At 38.7% G+C, this 18,081-nt stretch overlaps 1 protein-coding gene across 1 annotated transcript in view; it reads left to right on the plus strand.

The window, feature by feature from the left end:
• Nucleotides 1-15,853, plus strand: part of LOC128687262 (Krueppel-like factor 5) — a 69,560-nt gene extending 53,707 nt beyond the window's left edge. The window contains exon 2 of the mRNA XM_053774608.2: nt 8,820-15,853. Within this exon, the coding sequence (XP_053630583.2) occupies nt 8,820-10,286 (1,467 nt within the window). The 3' untranslated portion in view covers nt 10,287-15,853. The remainder of the gene's footprint in view (nt 1-8,819) is intronic.
• Nucleotides 15,854-18,081: the final 2,228 nt, after the last annotated feature.

Here is an 18,081-nt window from a genome sequence, read left to right on the forward strand (position 1 = left end):
GATAGTTACATTGTGGGACCACAGCAGTGTGTTACTACACTATTCTATATGATAGTTACATTGTGGGACCACAGCAGTGTGTTGCTACACTATTCTATATGATAGTTACATTGTAGGGAAACCAGCAGTGTGTTGCTACACTATTCTATATGATAGTTACATTGTAGGGAAACCAGAAGTGTGTTGCTACACTATTCTATATGATAGTTACATTGTGGGACCACAGCAGTGTGTTGCTACACTATTCTATATGATAGTTACATTGTAGGGAAACCAGCAGTGTGTTGCTACACTATTCTATATGATAGTTACATTGTGGGACCACAGCAGTGTGTTGCTACACTATTCTATATGATAGTTACATTGTGGGACCACAGCAGTGTGTTGCTACACTATTCTATATGATAGTTACATTGTGGGACCACAGCAGTGTTGCTACACTATTCTATATGATAGTTACATTGTGGGACCACAGCAGTGTTGCTACACTATTCTATATGATAGCTACATTGTGGGACCACAGCAGTGTTGCTACACTATTCTATATGATAGTTACATTGTGGGACCACAGCAGTGTGTTGCTACACTATTCTATATGATAGTTACATTGTAGGGAAACCAGCAGTGTGTTGCTACACTATTCTATATGATAGTTACATTGTGGGACCACAGCAGTGTGTTGCTACACTATTCTATATGATAGTTACATTGTGGGACCACAGCAGTGTGTTGCTACACTATTCTATATGATAGTTACATTGTGGGACCACAGCAGTGTTGCTACACTATTCTATATGATAGTTACATTGTGGGACCACAGCAGTGTTGCTACACTATTCTATATGATAGTTACATTGTGGGACCACAGCAGTGTTGCTACACTATTCTATATGATAGTTACATTGTAGGGAAACCAGCAGTGTGTTGCTACACTATTCTATATGATAGTTACATTGTGGGACCACAGCAGTGTTGCTACACTATTCTATATGATAGTTACATTGTGGGACCACAGCAGTGTTGCTACACTATTCTATATGATAGTTACATTGTGGGACCACAGCAGTGTGTTGCTACACTATTCTATATGATAGTTACATTGTAGGGAAACCAGCAGTGTGTTGCTACACTATTCTATATGATAGTTACATTGTAGGGAAACTAGCAGTGTGTTGCTACACTATTCTATATGATAGTTACATTGTAGGGAAACCAGCAGTGTGTTGCTACACTATTCTATATGATAGTTACATTGTGGGACCACAGCAGTGTGTTGCTACACTATTCTATATGATAGTTACATTGTGGGACCACAGCAGTGTGTTGCTACACTATTCTATATGATAGTTACATTGTGGGACCACAGCAGTTTTGCTACACTATTCTATATGATAGTTACATTGTGGGACCACAGCAGTGTGTTGCTACACTATTCTATATGATAGTTACATTGTGGGAGCACAGCAGTGTTGCTACACTATTCTATATGATAGTTACATTGTGGGACCACAGCAGTGTGTTGCTACACTATTCTATATGATAGTTACATTGTGGGACCACAGCAGTGTTGCTACACTATTCTCTATGATAGTTACATTGTGGGACCACAGCAGTGTGTTGCTACACTATTCTATATGATAGTTACATTGTGGGACCACAGCAGTGTTGCTACACTGTTCTATATGATAGTTACATTGTGGGACCACAGCAGTGTTGCTACACTATTCTATATGATAGTTACATTGTGGGACCACAGCAGTGTTGCTACACTATTCTATATGATAGTTACATTGTAGGGAAACCAGCAGTATGCCGATTCACTGTTCTTTATGACAGTTACATTATAAAAACACCTGTAGAGTACTGCTACATTATTCTGCATAAATGTGGCAGTATTGGAACACTAGCAATGTGTTGCTACACCATTCTGTACGATAGTTACACAGTGGGAACGTAACCTAGCTATGTATTTATGGAAGGGGTAGGACAACAAGGACTGGTTTTTGGGGAGTAGAATTAGAATGAACGGGGGACTGTTGGAGAGTGGGAGAGAGGCGGGGAGAGTGTTGGGGGGAGTGAGTTCACTAAGGAATGAGAAAGTTAGGGGGCATTGCTGATGCATAGTTTCCCGTGTGGGTGAGCTGGCGATGGTCTAGGTTGTGGTGATGGTGTAGGGAGGGGGGGAAGAGGAGGTGTTGGTGGAGGTGTTGGGGGTTGTGGTGGAGAACACTGAGGCGGAACAGAGCACAAAAATTCTGTGGGGACGGACGGAAGGGGCGTGGTACACATCCTGTCACTGTTCTCTCTCACACACACCAATAAGAACACAAACATCGTCATCAGCATCACCTCTCTCATAATAATAATAATAATAATAATAATAATAATAATAATAATAATAATAATAATAATAATAATAATAAAAATTCCGAGAAACTATGATCAGTGTTTGTGTATATTTCGCCTGCTCTTGCGAATTCCTTGCATTGTTAAAAATCTCTAGTAAGGCTGATGCATGCAGGGGATGAGATGAAAAGCTGTAAGCCTTCTCCCTGAAAGCTGGCTGCCTTGGATCAAAGTCTAGCGCAAGCTGGACTCCAAGGTATTGGTCCAGTGTGGGTAGATTGGTAAAGCACTGCGTACCTTGTTCCAAGGTTCGTAGGTTCGAGTCACCTTCAGCCAGAGATCAGTGTTTGTGTATATTTCGCCTGCTCTTGCGAATTCCTTGCATTGTTAAAAATCTCTAGTAAGGCTGATGCATGCAGGGGATGAGATGAAAAGCTGTAAGCCTTCTCCCTGAAAGCTGGCTGCCTTGGATCAAAGTCTAGCGCAAGCTGGACTCCAAGGTATTGGTCCAGTGTGGGTAGATTGGTAAAGCACTGCGTACCTTATTCCAAGGCTCGTAGGTTGGAGTCTCCTGCAGCCAGAGATCAGTGTTTATATATATATATATATATATATATATATATATATATATATATATATATATATATATATATATATATATATATATCCACTATTATTCTTCACATCAAGATAGAGTTAAACTGTTTGTTTTCTCATCAATGTTTTTGAGAACTTTACGTAATTGTAGTCCAGAGTTCATAGATGAAGAAATATCCAAAATGTATGAATTAGGTAATAATTTGAAATACACAAGAAACGTAATTGATAAATCTTTTAAAGTTGCTAGAAATACTTTTTACAATCCAAAAAGGGACAACCAGCCTTATTCAACTAAAAATATGTTGGTTCTCCCTTACCATGAAAACTTGGTTGATATGCCTTCTCTTCTTAAGACTTTTAATATTAAAGTTGTATTAAAAAATCTTGATACAGTAAAAAAAACTTTTGATAAAGAATTCCCCCCAAAATGCTGATGGATGTGTCTATAAGATTCCTTGTAAAATTTGCGATAAAGTTTATTACGGTCAAACTGGTAAAAATCTCGAACTAAGATTAAAACAACATAAATATAGCATTAGAACTGATCGATACCATGCCTAACCCTTCTAGGGTAGGGTAGGTGCCTGAGCCCGAGCCTTTAGCTCATAAGACTGCCATTCCCATTTGCCCCCTTGGGGCGGGGATGGCAGACCAGAGAGGCCTAGCTTGTGGCTAGGCCTGGGGACAGTTGGTCCCAAAGATGAGGAGGTACTTGTGCCTCCTTCCATGGGAGACTTAGGTTTCAGACACTCCCTAAAGAGGGAGCCAAGGCCGGGCCACCACTTGGAAAAGGCCCGGGCCGGGAGAATACCGGCGAATCTTTAATAATAATAATAATAATAATAATAATAATAAGCATTAGAACTGGACAAGATTCCAATGCTTTATTTATTCATGTAAGAGATTTTAACCATCCAATTGATTCTCAAAAAGTTGAGAAAGTAGTATCAAGCAAGTCCATGGTCGACAGGAATGTAATTGAATCTTGTTTCATAAAAAGCAGTTTTGACAATAATATGAATATTTCCTTTGGTTTATATAAATTAGATCCATTTATAATTAATAGAATTTGGGAAGAATTTAATATAATACATTGGACAAATAATGAAATTTAAAATTCTTGGATAGAATAGTTTGTTGGTGAGTTATGCGAAGGACCTGTCTAGTTGGGCCAGCGGGCCTACTGCAGTGTTCCCTTTCTTATGAGTCGTGCGTCAGGTGTTGGTTTGTTGTGGGATGTGATAGTGAGGTGTGGGCTAGACCCTTTATATACCTTCCTTTGATGCATTACTTTCATTGTTCCTTGATAATGTGAGTAGTCACGAAAGCGCTTGGAATTTCTCTATTCTTTCAGAGTGGTTGTTTTGCATATTCTGAAATCACCTGTTTACTGTGATCTTATTGCATATATATATATATATATATATATATATATATATATATATATATATATATATATATATATATATATATATATATATATATATGTATGTGTGTATATATATATATTCTTGTCTAGTCTTTTTTGAGGGGGGGGGCTTCGTCTACATTATGTCTGATAGATAATCCAGGCACTATGCCCGTCTTATTTAATGAATTATCCAGGCCTGGCACAGAGACCTTGGGAAATGTCTGGACGGAGTTCCACAGGGGTTGATCTTTGGTTCAATTTTGTTCTCACTTGATATAAGTGGTTTTTAAAATAGGATATTAAATATGAAAATCACCACGTACATTCAGTGCAGGGTGTTAAGTATGACACTGGATAAGTTGAATGTTAAGGATGATACTGGATAAGCTGAACGTTAAGGATTATACTGGATAAGTTGAATGTTTAGCATGATACTGGATAAGTTGGATGTTAAGTATGATACTGGATAAGTTGAATGTTAAGTATGATACTGGATAAGTTGAATGTTAAGTATGATACTGGATAAGTTGAATGTTAAGGATGATTCTGGATAAGTTGAATGTTAAGGATGATACTGGATAAGTTGGATGCTAAAGATGATACTGGATAAGTTGGATGTTAAGGATGATACTGGATAAGTTGGATGTTAAATATGATACTGGATAAGTTGAATGTTGAGTATGACACTTGATAAGTTGAATGTTAAGGTTGATACTGGATAAGCTGAATGTTGAGTATGATACTGGATAAGTTGAATGTAAAGGATGATACTGGATAAGTTGAATGTTAAGGATGATACTGGATAAGTTGGATGTTAAAGATGATACTGGATAAGTTGGATGTTAAGGATGATACTGGATAAGTTGGATGTTGAGTATGACACTGGATAAGTTGAATGTTAAGGTTGATACTGGATAAGCTGAATGTTGAGTATGATACTGGATAAGTTGAATGTTAAGGATGATACTGGATAAGTTGAATGTTAAGGATGATACTGGATAAGTTGGATGTTAAAGATGATACTGGATAAGTTGGATGTTAAGGATGATACTGGGTAAGTTGGATGTTAAATATGATACTGGATAAGTTGAATGTTGAGTATGACACTGGATAAGTTGAATGTTAAGGATGATACTGGATAAGCTGAATGTTGAGTATGATGCTGGATAAGTTGAATGTTAAGGATGATACTGGATAAGTTGAATGTTGAGTATGATACTGGATAAGTTGAATGTTAAGGATGATACTGGATAAGCTGAATGTTGAGTATGATGCTGGATAAGTTGAATGTTAAGGATGATACTGGATAAGTTGAATGTTAAGGATGATACTGGATAAGCTGAATGTTGAGTATGATGCTGGATAAGTTGAATGTTAAGGATGATACTGGATAAGTTGAATGTTAAGGATGATACTGGATAAGTTGAATGTTGAGTATGATACTGGATAAGTTGGTTAAGGATGATGCTGGATAAGTTGGTTAAGGATGATGCTGGATAAGTTGGTTAAGGATGATGCTGGATAAGTTGGTTAAGGATGATGCTGGATAAGTTGGTTAAGGATGATGCTGGATAAGTTGGTGCAGTGTTCTATGCAGTACTACATTGGTTGACAGATGTAACAAATATATTTTTGGATATATTACTATGGGGAGCGCTAAATCCGTAGGGATTACACAGCGCCTGTGTTGGAGGGGGGATGGAAGGCATTCGGATCCAATTCAGGGAATTAGAGCACAGATCCAATTCCCTAGATCAAGAGCCCCTCACCATCATCAAGGAACCTCCCTTGAGGGTTATTTTTAGGATAATAAAACTGTCAAATATGTATGAGAGAGAGGACCTCTGGGAGACATGAATACGGAAATATGAGGGAATGCACACCTCAGCCCTCATTATATATCCTCTGGTTGGTTGGGTAATTAGGTATACAACCGATAATCAACTATACTTGAAAAAACAGGGATTAACGTAAACTCTCAGCGTGAATATACACAGGGACATACACCTCTTGGTGTATATATACAGGGACATACACCTCCCCCTGTATATAGACATGTTCCTCGTGTATTCTCTAGGAGACACGAGTGTTTCCTGACACGGGTGTTAATTAGATAGATGACCCGTTACACAGACACAGACGACACGCAAACACACACATACACACACACACACACACACACACACACACACACACACACACACACACACACACACACACACACACACACACACACACTGATATTCTTTTCGAGCTTAATATTAATAGCGTCCTCTAAATATATTTAGCAAAAAAATAATTAATTAGAAAGAAGAGCTTCGGGTTACACACTCAGAAACATCGCCTTTATGAAACACAAGTATAAATACAAGATTCTTATGACTTCCATTATGTAAATTCTCCAACTTTATGTAGGATGGACAATGACGAGTTAGATTTTGGGCCTATATAAAGTATTTTATGGGTAACTGAAGAAAATAACTCAATCTAACATAATCAGGAATTTAACTTCTAATCTAGGTAAGATTTAAGTTATATTGTTTTCGTTTTGGATAGGAGAAAAAGTCTTCATTCCTCGTTGAGCCAAAATATAATTATGTACAATTTACATAATTACCCATGGCTAGGCAAAAATCTAAATTAAAATAATCTAATTCATAAGGGTGTGGACTAGTAAGCCAGTGGAAGGCCTCGGACAGATGACCAAAAGGTATAGCTGTGGGTCATCACATGACTAAGACCAGCGTCAGCAACGTCTTATCCTGTGTCTTGGCCAATTTTTACCTAACCTAACATTGTTCCGGGAAGTTTTTTCTCTACTGAAATACATATCAGGAACGACAGAAACGTTTTGAGGTGTTAAACTTGACGTTGAATATACTATCTAGGTTTGGGTTCTGATTACATGACAAGCAAAAGTAATTGGATAGAACAATATAAACAAGGGGACGTAAAAATCTGTGTATATACACTGAGAGGTATATATCTGTGTATATACACTGAGAGGTATATTTGTGTATATTCACTGAGAGGTATATATCTGTGTATATACACTGAGAAAGATATACCGCTCAGCGCATATACGCTGGAATTTCACTTTAATACAAGTTTTAGGGACTAAAATATTCTTGATTAGTGGCGAAACTGACCCTTATTTAGTAGATAGGCTTTAAACTTAACCCACCCCAAGGTAACCTTCAAACACGAGGAACTAAGAATTAACCACCAGCAACTGAGAACTAAGAAATAAATACTAGGAACCAAAAGCAAAAAAAGGAATACATAAATACAAAGTGCAAAACAATTCAGTGAAACTTCGATGCAAGAGGTGCAACATAAATGTATAAGGAAAAGATATTATTTAAATTACAGATCACTAACATAAACTCCCACTAAACGTGCAAATGCAAAGAAAACTGTGCAATACTTACTTTAATAATGGAGGAGAACCACATAAGGTAAAAGCCTCATAGGGACGAAGGTTAGTTAGTTAAAGATTAGCCGGTATTTTCCCGGCCCGGGCCTTTTCCAAGTGGTGGCCCGGCCTTGGCTCCCTCTTTAGGGAGTGTCTGAGACCTAAGTCTCCCATGGGAGGAGGCACAAGTACCTCCTCATCTTTGGGACCAACTGTCCCCAGGCCTAGCCACAAGCTAGGCCTCTCTGGTCTGCCATCCCCGCCCCAAGGGGGCAAATGGGAATGACAGTCTTATGAGCTAAAGGCTCGGACTCAGGCACCTACCCTACCCTAGAAGGGTTAGGCATGGTATCGATCGGGACGAAGGTTAGTTAGTTAAAGATTAGCCGGTATTCTCCCGGCCCGGGCCTTGTCCAAGTGGTGGCCCGGCCTTGGCTCCCTCTTTAGGGAGTGTCTGAGACCTAAGTCTCCCATGGGAGGAGGCACAAGTACCTCCTCATCTTTGGGACCAACTGTCCCCAGGCCTAGCCACAAGCTAGGCCTCTCTGGTCTGCCATCCCCGCCCCAAGGGGGCAAATGGGAATGACAGTCTTATGAGCTAAAGGCTCGGGCTCAGGCACCTACCCTACCCTAGAAGGGTTAGGCATGGTGTCGATGGGGACGAAGGTATTAGGAAAAAGCCATGGAGAATATTACGGTTATAGAAAGCAATGTAGGAGGATATTATGGTAGGAGAAAGTCAGTTGCTGATTATATTAAATAGTAATTCAAAATTTCTTTATATTTTCTTGTATGCAAATAAACTTAAAATAATAATAATAATAATAGTATTATTATTATTATTATTATTATTATTATTATTGTATTAATATCAATTATACTTCTGCTACTAACAACAACAACAACAACAACAACAACAACAACAACAACAACAACAACAACAACAACAACAACAGCAACAATAATAATAATAATAATAATAATAATAATAATAATAATAATAATAATAATAAAGTATCTTGGGTTGATTTTAGTTTTTACTTTCAGATGTGGCAGGACATTGAGACGTTGTTAATGACGGAAGGCAGCCCTGTTGTGGGTCCCGTGGGCACTGCCCCTGCCCACACCACCTACCAGTACGCCCACACCTTCGCGCCCACTCCGCCGCCCACCGCCCATCTCGTCACGTCACCGCCCCCGCCGCGTCTAACTGATGAGAAGGTGAAGGTTATACCCAAGATCTCCCCTAGAGGGGCGGCCTCAACGCCCATTTCACAAGCGTCAGCCGCCCACAGCGAGCCGCCCACGCCGCAGCCGCCGTCCCTGCAGTCACCGACGGCGCCACATGCGGCGTTCGTGGCGGGCTACAACGCTAAGGATAAGCAGCAGGCAGCAGCAGCGGCATCACAACCGCAGCCTCCACCGCCCCCTCCTGCACCACCCGCAGCCGCACCGCCGCCTCCGGCCCCTTCACAGCAGCCGCAGCAGCCTGAGCAGCAGCAGGGAATACAGCAAGAAGCCGCGGCGCAAGTCGTGGCCACAAGTCCTCCCCTTCCATCCCCAGCCGGAGTCGTTGTTGCCTGTCCTTCTGCCTCTGCTACGCCTCCTTCAGCACTACCTGCTGTTCCGGTATCCACCTACCACCAGTTCCTGGATGCCAAGTACCAGTGCATGGATCACAAGTACCAGGACAAGTACCAATGCGTCGATCTCAAATTCGTCTCGGCTGATCTCAAATATCCTGTGGATGATCTTAAATTCACCACATCCCCCACCCCGACGCACGATCCAAAATACACGATACCCGATGCTGATTTTCTGATCCAGGATCCCAAGTACACCACGTTGGATCCTAAGTTCCAATGCGCGGATGCCAAGTACGGCACATACACGACCGTTCCAATCAAGCCGGAGGGGAGATATGAACCTCAGGCAGACATGAGCGGGGGAAGTGTCGTTAACTGGACCGTAGACGGATCCGTCTACTCTTGTAAGGACTGTCCTGTGGGATCCACTGCCTCGCAGTACCCACCTACATCGTATGTGGCAGACTACAGCACATCCTACTACACTCCATCCTACTCCATGTACACTTCGAGTACTACCCCATCCTGGGGAGTGCCAAGCAATCAAATGACAGTGAGTACATATCAATACTCGGCTCCAATGGCACCTTTGTCCATGCCTCTAAGCGAACCACCCCCACCTCCACCTAAGCCTCGCAGACGAAGAGCCAAGCGGAAAGTCACCATTCACAGCTGTCCTTACGAAGGATGCACCAAAACGTACATCAAATCCTCCCACTTGAAGGCACACCTGAGGACCCACACGGGAGAGAAACCTTACCTCTGCTCGTGGAAGGGATGCGGCTGGAAATTTGCTAGGTCAGACGAGCTCACGAGACACTACAGAAAACACACTGGCGACAGACCCTTCCAGTGTCGCCTGTGTGAGAGAGCTTTCTCCCGTTCTGACCACCTCAGTCTGCACATGAAGAGGCACATAGCGATCTAAGGACTTAAAAAACTTGGTTGGTTAATGGAGTTCAAAACTTAACGACTGCACGAGGGTCATCAAGGCCGCTTGTAACCATTTCACCAGTAGACATGAATGCTTTCCTCCCGAAAATAGGGATTAAACTCTCAGCATATGTACGCTGAGAGACATACATGTCTCAGTGTGTATATCCTGTGCAGTATGTGCACGAAGAGACACAGAACAATCTGAAGGCTCCAACACAAATCATAAATAACAAAATGACCCGAAAACTCTACAAACACTTGGGTAAGGAGTTTAAACCTCGGCAAAGTACCAGGAGTCTTCGGAAACTTAACTTAGCTGTACTGAACCTCCACAATCAACAAGTACACTAAATTGTAATTTGAAATTTGACTTAAAAGTTCTTGTGTCTATAGGCGAAAAAAGTCCACTTCGAGCCAAGTCTTGGGCCAAATCAAATTCCCATTAAAAACCAGACGTTCGCAGGTTCTTCAAGTAGAGAAAGCAGGGTTTCAGGTGCCGTTATTTAAGGTTTAAGGGGTTGGAAGGTGCTGTTGGGTGCTAACCTGTTTAAGACTTGGCCACTGTCATCCAAGACAGTGCTTTATGAGTGAGCGATACCGTCCAGTGATATAGTGACTACAGCGCTTAAAGAGTTGGGTGTCGTGTCTGTGTTCTATATGTTGACAAGTGCGGGTTTCACCTCTTGTTTTCATAATAATATGATCCATGTAAACAAGGCCGACATGTGCGGTTGAAACAAAAAAAAAAAATCGATTTTTCTCCGGGAAAATTTCGCTGAGTTTAGCTTACTTCAGGGAACGCAAGAATTTAAAAATAATAAACTAGCATTTGCCATTAAAAATGAAAAAAAAAAATGTTAGATCAGTAGACACACAAACATTCCAAACTACACGAGTCTCCGGTCGTAAAGCATCCTTAAAATCACAGTCGATATATATAGTACGTTTAAGGTTGTTATTTTGTGTGTGCACCCACACTCACGCTTTATCCTGTTTTTCCCCCCCACCATGTACAAAGATCCTTCCCCCAACCCTCCACTTACTAATGACCGTCCCTCTGTGAGGTCTTACCAGTGGACCCCCGGTTAACGATATCTTTTCACTCCAGAAGTGTATTCAGGTGCCAGTACTGACCGAATTTGTTCCCATAAGAAATATTGTGAAGTAGATTAGTCCATTTCAGACCCCCAAACATACACGTACAAACGCACTTACATAAATACACTTACATAATTGGTCGCATTCAGAGGTGATCGTTATGCGGGGGTCCACTGTACTTTCCCTCTCTCAACTCTACTTTTAACCTCCCCTTACATACCCTCATTATACTACCCGCACATAAGGGAGAGAAGGTTACTACGACGTTTCGCTCCGACTTTGATCATTTACAAAGTCATACTTAGTATGACTTTGTAAATGACAAAAATCACACACAATGTGACTTTGTAAATGGTCCAAGTCGGACCGAAACGTCGTCGTGAGCTCCTTTCTTCTACATGCTGGTTATTTGTGTATTATTCAAGTTACGTTACTGTGGCTTTTTGTTCTTCATACCCCATTCATTCGCCCCTTTCCAATAACTACCTTTAACACATCATATTTTTTTTATCTTGTTAAATCCCCTTTGCTTTTCTAAATCTTTTCTTTCTTTAACCTTCATTATTTTCTCTCTTCCCCAACTGTCTACCTCACATAGACTGTTGTGGTGAAGCCAGTTCCAGCTGTGTAAGTATCTCACCATTACCCATTATTGGGCCCACCATAATCATGGTTGAACTCACTGTGCCCATGGTAGTGTCTACCACATTCTTGGTTGAGCTGTTTTATACTCTTGGTTTTGCTACCCCAAATTCTCCCTACACATCTCCCAAACGGCTGCTTTTCATTGGTCATTTGTGCAGACCAATCAAAACTCAGCTTGGGACACACAAGAACCACATTGTGATAGAATGCGTTACAGTACTAAACAACTATATAAATAAATTAATAAATTATTTAAAAATTCAAATTATAACCTTGACTTCATGATTAGTTTTATTTTTGTTAATAAACAATAAATTAATTCTTGTTATATATTTCCAGATTATTATGTATTTTATCCTAAGAGTTGAAAATATCAAATAAATGGTATCAGCTCCTAAATCAACCAATCAGGAAGAAGAGATCATAAGCTGGAGTTTAATTGGCAGACATAATTGGCATTTTGTGCACCAATCACAACGAAGTTTTTGGCTAACGAGACAAACGAGCCTCATTAACAAGACCCTTAACAAGGCAATTTAGTCAATTTTTTTTCTTTGCCTAAGTGAATACTCTCTGTATTTTTGTTTTAATTTTTAACTTCGATTTTTTGTAAATATTTCAAGTTTTTTTGTAATTCTTCATATTAACTATGATTCTCTCTCTCTCTCTTTTTTTCTCTCTCTCACTTTATATTTAGTGACATTTTTTGCCACTGATTGCTGCCATTTATAATATTTTACTATACACATGTACGTCGTTTAGGAAAAATAATAATTTATTAAATTATAAACAAAAGTATATATTTGGTATAACTGTTATTAAATAAACAAAAATTTATTTGGTATAACTCTTATATTTTTTAAATAAAGTTTTAATGACAAACTTAAATAAATATAACAGATGAAGATTATGTAAATTCTTAATAAATATATTTGATAGAGAGATTTTAAGTCCGAATTATGTAAGAAGAGATAATTTATGGGAATTAAATATCTGAAATTGGTTGGCTGGTTAATTGGGTTTCAAGCCTGTCTACTGCACGAGGGGTCATTAAGGCTGCATGTCACCTCATCACCACAAGTCAAGAATACAGTGGACCCCCGGTTAACGATATTTTTTCACTCCAGAAGTGTATTCAGGTGCCAGTACTGACCGAATTTGTTCCCATAAGAAATATTGTGAAGTAGATTAGTCCATTTCAGACCCCCAAACACACGTACAAACGCACTTACATAAATACACTTACATAATTGGTCGCATTCGGAGGTGATCGTTATGCGGGGGTCCACTGTATTTTAATACCTGAAAGAGGTATTAAAAGAAACTTTCGAGTGTAGGTACACCTCTCAGTGTATATACACCTCTCAGTACGTATAATGTTTGTCAGGAAACAGGACAAGTGTTTCCTGACGCTGGTCTTAGTTATATGATGATCCACAGTTGGAGCTTTTGGTCAGATGACCAAAGACTTCTGCTGGCTTACCGGTCCACCTCTATAAAAACCATGGCTATGATTCTAACCAGAGTTCTTTCAGTTTAAAGAAATAAAAGCTTGAGCTTTAATTACCAGAGCTTTGGGAAGAAAGAAGGATGGAAATATAGGAAAAGGGTGGGTGGGGTAATAAACGAAAATGGCCTAACCACTTTCGTACATTTTTATACAAGTGTATATGTAGTATCTTTATTGAAATAAACTTCATTAAATGAAGTATAACACCTACCCATCAGCTTCGCACAGTTATAACGAATATATAACTGCATGACACTGAGTTGGCTGGGGGAATATTCTTTCCAATTACCTTCTTTCTCGCAAGATTAAGGATCTAGTGCGCTTGTTGAAGATGCTGGCCGCTTCCCTGGAGCTGTTCACTGACTTAGCAGTTTTCGAGGTGGTGTCCGGAGTAAAAATACCAGGTTAGGTCAGGTAAGGTTCGTCAGGAAACAGGACAAATGTTTCCTGACGCGGGTCTTAGTCAGATGACCCACCTTTGGAGCTTTTGGCCATCTGACCGAGGCCTTCCGCTAGCTTACCGCTCCACCCCTTTAAAAAATTATGGTCATTTATAACCATTTTAATAGTTCGTTTGTAAAAAAATACTGAAAGTATGTACCTGTAAGTGTACTTAAATTTGGGTCGAAAATTTTTAAAATAAATATTTATGCCATTAATCAATAGTATTAAAAAAATTACAATAATTTTTTGATAAATTAAATACGTTTTATAAATTACTGAGTTATTATTATTGAAATTATTGAAAATTGTTAGACTTTCGCTAAATTAAATGATTTATTAATTAAAAAAAAAGTTTATCTAAGAAAGTTTCCTGACGTCTGCTCAGGAAAACAAGAGAATTATTATGAAAAATGGCAAACGTCTCGCTCAGAAGGTTGATCCTTATCGGTTCAGAAATCTATTGATTAGATATCTATAAAACTGACCCATCAGTATTTATCCTACATCCATCAATGTGCAGTGTTTATCCTGCAACTAATTTCAATATATGAGAATGGTAATAATAATAATAATAATAATAATAATAATAATAATAATAATAATAATAATAATAATAATTGGAACAGGTTACAAAATAATAGGTGTATGAGGAAGCCGTGTAAATACACAGAGGTGTATATCTCTCAGTGTATATACACGGAGAGGTGTGTATCTGTCAGTGTATATACATGGAGAGGTGTATATCTCTCAGTGTATATACACGGAGAGGTGTATATCTCTCAGCGTATATACACAGAGAGGTGTATATCTCTCAGTGTATATACACGGAGAGGTGTATATCTCTCAGTGTATATACACGGAGAGGTGTATATCTCTCAGCGTATATACACGAAGAGATGTGCATCTCTCAGTGTATATACACGGAGAGATGTGTATCTGTCAGTGTATATACATGGAGAGGTGTATATCTCTGTGTATATACACGGAGAGGTGTATATCTCTCAGCGTATATACACGGAGAGATGTATATTTCTCAGTGTATATACACGGAGAGGTGTGTATCTGTCAGTGTATATACATGGAGAGGTGTATATCTCTCAGTGTATATACACGGAGAGATGTGTATCTGTCAGTGTATATACATGGAGAGGTGTATATCTCTCAGTGTATATACACGGAGAGGTGTATATCTCTCAGCGTATATACACGAAGAGATGTGTATCTCTCAGTGTATATACACGGAGAGATGTGTATCTGTCAGTGTATATACATGGAGAGGTGTATATCTCTCAGTGTCTATACACGGAGAGGTGTATATCTCTCAGTGTATATACACGGAGAGATGTGTATTTCTCAGTGTATATACACGGAGAGATGTGTATCTGTCAGTGTATATACACGGAGAGGTGTATATCTCTCAGCGTATATACACGGAGAGATGTATATTTCTCAGTGTATATACACGGAGAGATGTGTATCTCTCATTGTATATACACGGAGAGGTGTATATCTCTCAGTGTATATACACGGAGAGATGTATATCTCTCAGCGTATATACACGAAGAGATGTGTATCTGTCAGCGTATATACACGGAGAGATGTATATCTCTCAGCGTATATACACGGAGAGATGTATATCTCTCAGTATATATAAACATCTTCAACTAACTACAGGACTCAGCTCAAAGAATGGAAACAAAAAATGTGGTGGTAATCTAGTCAATGGATCAAACGTATTATGGTGGACAGTTAGAAAATAATTAATAGAGTTTTGACTTGATGATGACCAAATTATTAGCTAATACACACACACACACACACACACACACACACACACTCACACACACACACACACACACACACACACACACACACACACACACACACACACACCAATATATATATATATATATATATATATATATATATATATATATATATATATATATATATATATATATATATATATATATATATATATATATGTATATATATATATATATGTGTGTGTGTGTGTATATTAAACATCAATATAATACTGAGCCTAAAGAATTATACATACGTAATTTACTTGTATAAACACTGACAGTTAGGTTATAAAACGGAATTTTAAACGATGGTTTTTTTCTTAACAATGTAAATATACCGTCGTTGACAGTGTCCAATTAAAAATTTCTATTACAGATTCCTTCTATAAATCTCTCTCTATTAAACTATAAACTGTTTATTTCCTAATTGTAACAAATCTATTTCTCAAATTTGCATACCTTCGCACTTTAGGTAATTAAAATTCATTTTTTTCTGTTACCACTAGAGGCTGTTTAAAAATTTCAATGTAACACTGGCTTTAATTTTTAATTGTATATTTCTCAATACTAAAAAATGATGTATATTATGTAGATATGTTTTTTATACACGATGGAAATCTGTGTTAGAGATCCGTGATTTTTACAAATAAATTTTATACCTTTTTAGATTTTTTTTTTGCCCTGTGATTTTTTTTTATTTTTTAAGTATATAAATTATACAAAGAAATTATTTTCGCTTGGAAATTTTTCTTCTAATTTATATAATTGAAATAAACTAAAAAAATTAAACAGAAAATCTGAATTTGTTCAGAAATAAAATAACTATAATATAACTGTAATATAATATAACTACAAAAGTTACATTATTCCTTCTAATAGAAATGGATTTATTAATAATTACTGAAGATACTTAAAAATTTGTAGTACACGAATGAAATAAAATATTTAAAATAACAAGAGTCAGAATTCTTTATAAAAACGAGGTTGAAAATCAAAGAAATTAATTTTGGGTGATAAATATTGACAATATTTTAACCAACAAACTTAAAAGATTTAAATAAAGAAGAAATTAATAAACAGAGATGAAAGGAAGATAAGAGAAAACCTCATAAACAAGAATACACACACACACACACACACACACACACACACACACACACACACACACACAAACACATATATATATATATATATATATATATATATATATATATATATATATATATATATATATATATATATGTATGTATGTATTTTTTTTATTATCACACTGGCCGATTCCCACCAAGGCAGGGTGGCCCACCAAGGCAGGGTGGCCCACCAAGGCAGGGTGGCCCACCAAGGCAGGGTGGCCCACCAAGGCAGGGTGGCCCGAAAAAGAAAAACTTTCACCATCATTCACTCCATCACTGTCTTGCCAGAAGGGTGCTTTACACTACAGTTTTTAAACTGCAACATTAACACCCCTCCTTCAGAGTGCAGGCACTGTACTTCCCATCTCCAGGACTCAAGTCCGGCCTGCCAGTTTCCCTGAACCCCTTCATAAATGTTACTTTGCTCACACTCCAACAGCACGTCAAGTATTAAAAACCATCTGTCTCCATTCACTCCTATAAAACATGCTCACGCATGCCTGCTGGAAGTCCAAGCCCCTCGCACACAAAACCTCCTTTACCCCCTCTCTCCAACCTTTCCTAGGCCGACCCCTAACCCGCCTTCCCTCCACTACAGACTGATACACTCTTGAAGTCATTCTGTTTCGCTCCATTCTCTTTACATGTCCGAACCACCTCAACAACCCTTCCTCAGCCCTCTGGACAACAGTTTTGGTAATCCTGCACCTCCTCCTAACTTCCAAACTACGAATTCTCTGCATTATATTCACACCACACATTGCCCTCAGACATGACATCTCCACTGCCTCCAGCCTTCTCCTCGCTGCAACATTCATCACCCATGCTTCACACCCATATAAGAGCGTTGGTAAAACTATAGTCTCATACATTCCCCTCTTTGCCTCCAAGGACAAAGTTCTTTGTCTCCACAGACACCTAAGTGCACCGCTCACCCTTTTCCCCTCATCAATTCTATGATTCACCTCATCTTTCATAGACCCATCCGCTGACACGTCCACTCCCAAATATCTGAATACATTCACCTCCTGCATACTCTCTCCCTCCAATCTGATATCCAATCTTTCATCACCTAATCTTTTTGTTATCCTTATAACCTTACTCTTTCCTGTATTCACTTTTAATTTTCTTCTTTTGCATACCCTACCA

This window comes from Cherax quadricarinatus, chromosome 62, assembly GCF_038502225.1.
Source record: "Cherax quadricarinatus isolate ZL_2023a chromosome 62, ASM3850222v1, whole genome shotgun sequence".
NCBI classification, from domain to species: domain Eukaryota; kingdom Metazoa; phylum Arthropoda; class Malacostraca; order Decapoda; family Parastacidae; genus Cherax; species Cherax quadricarinatus.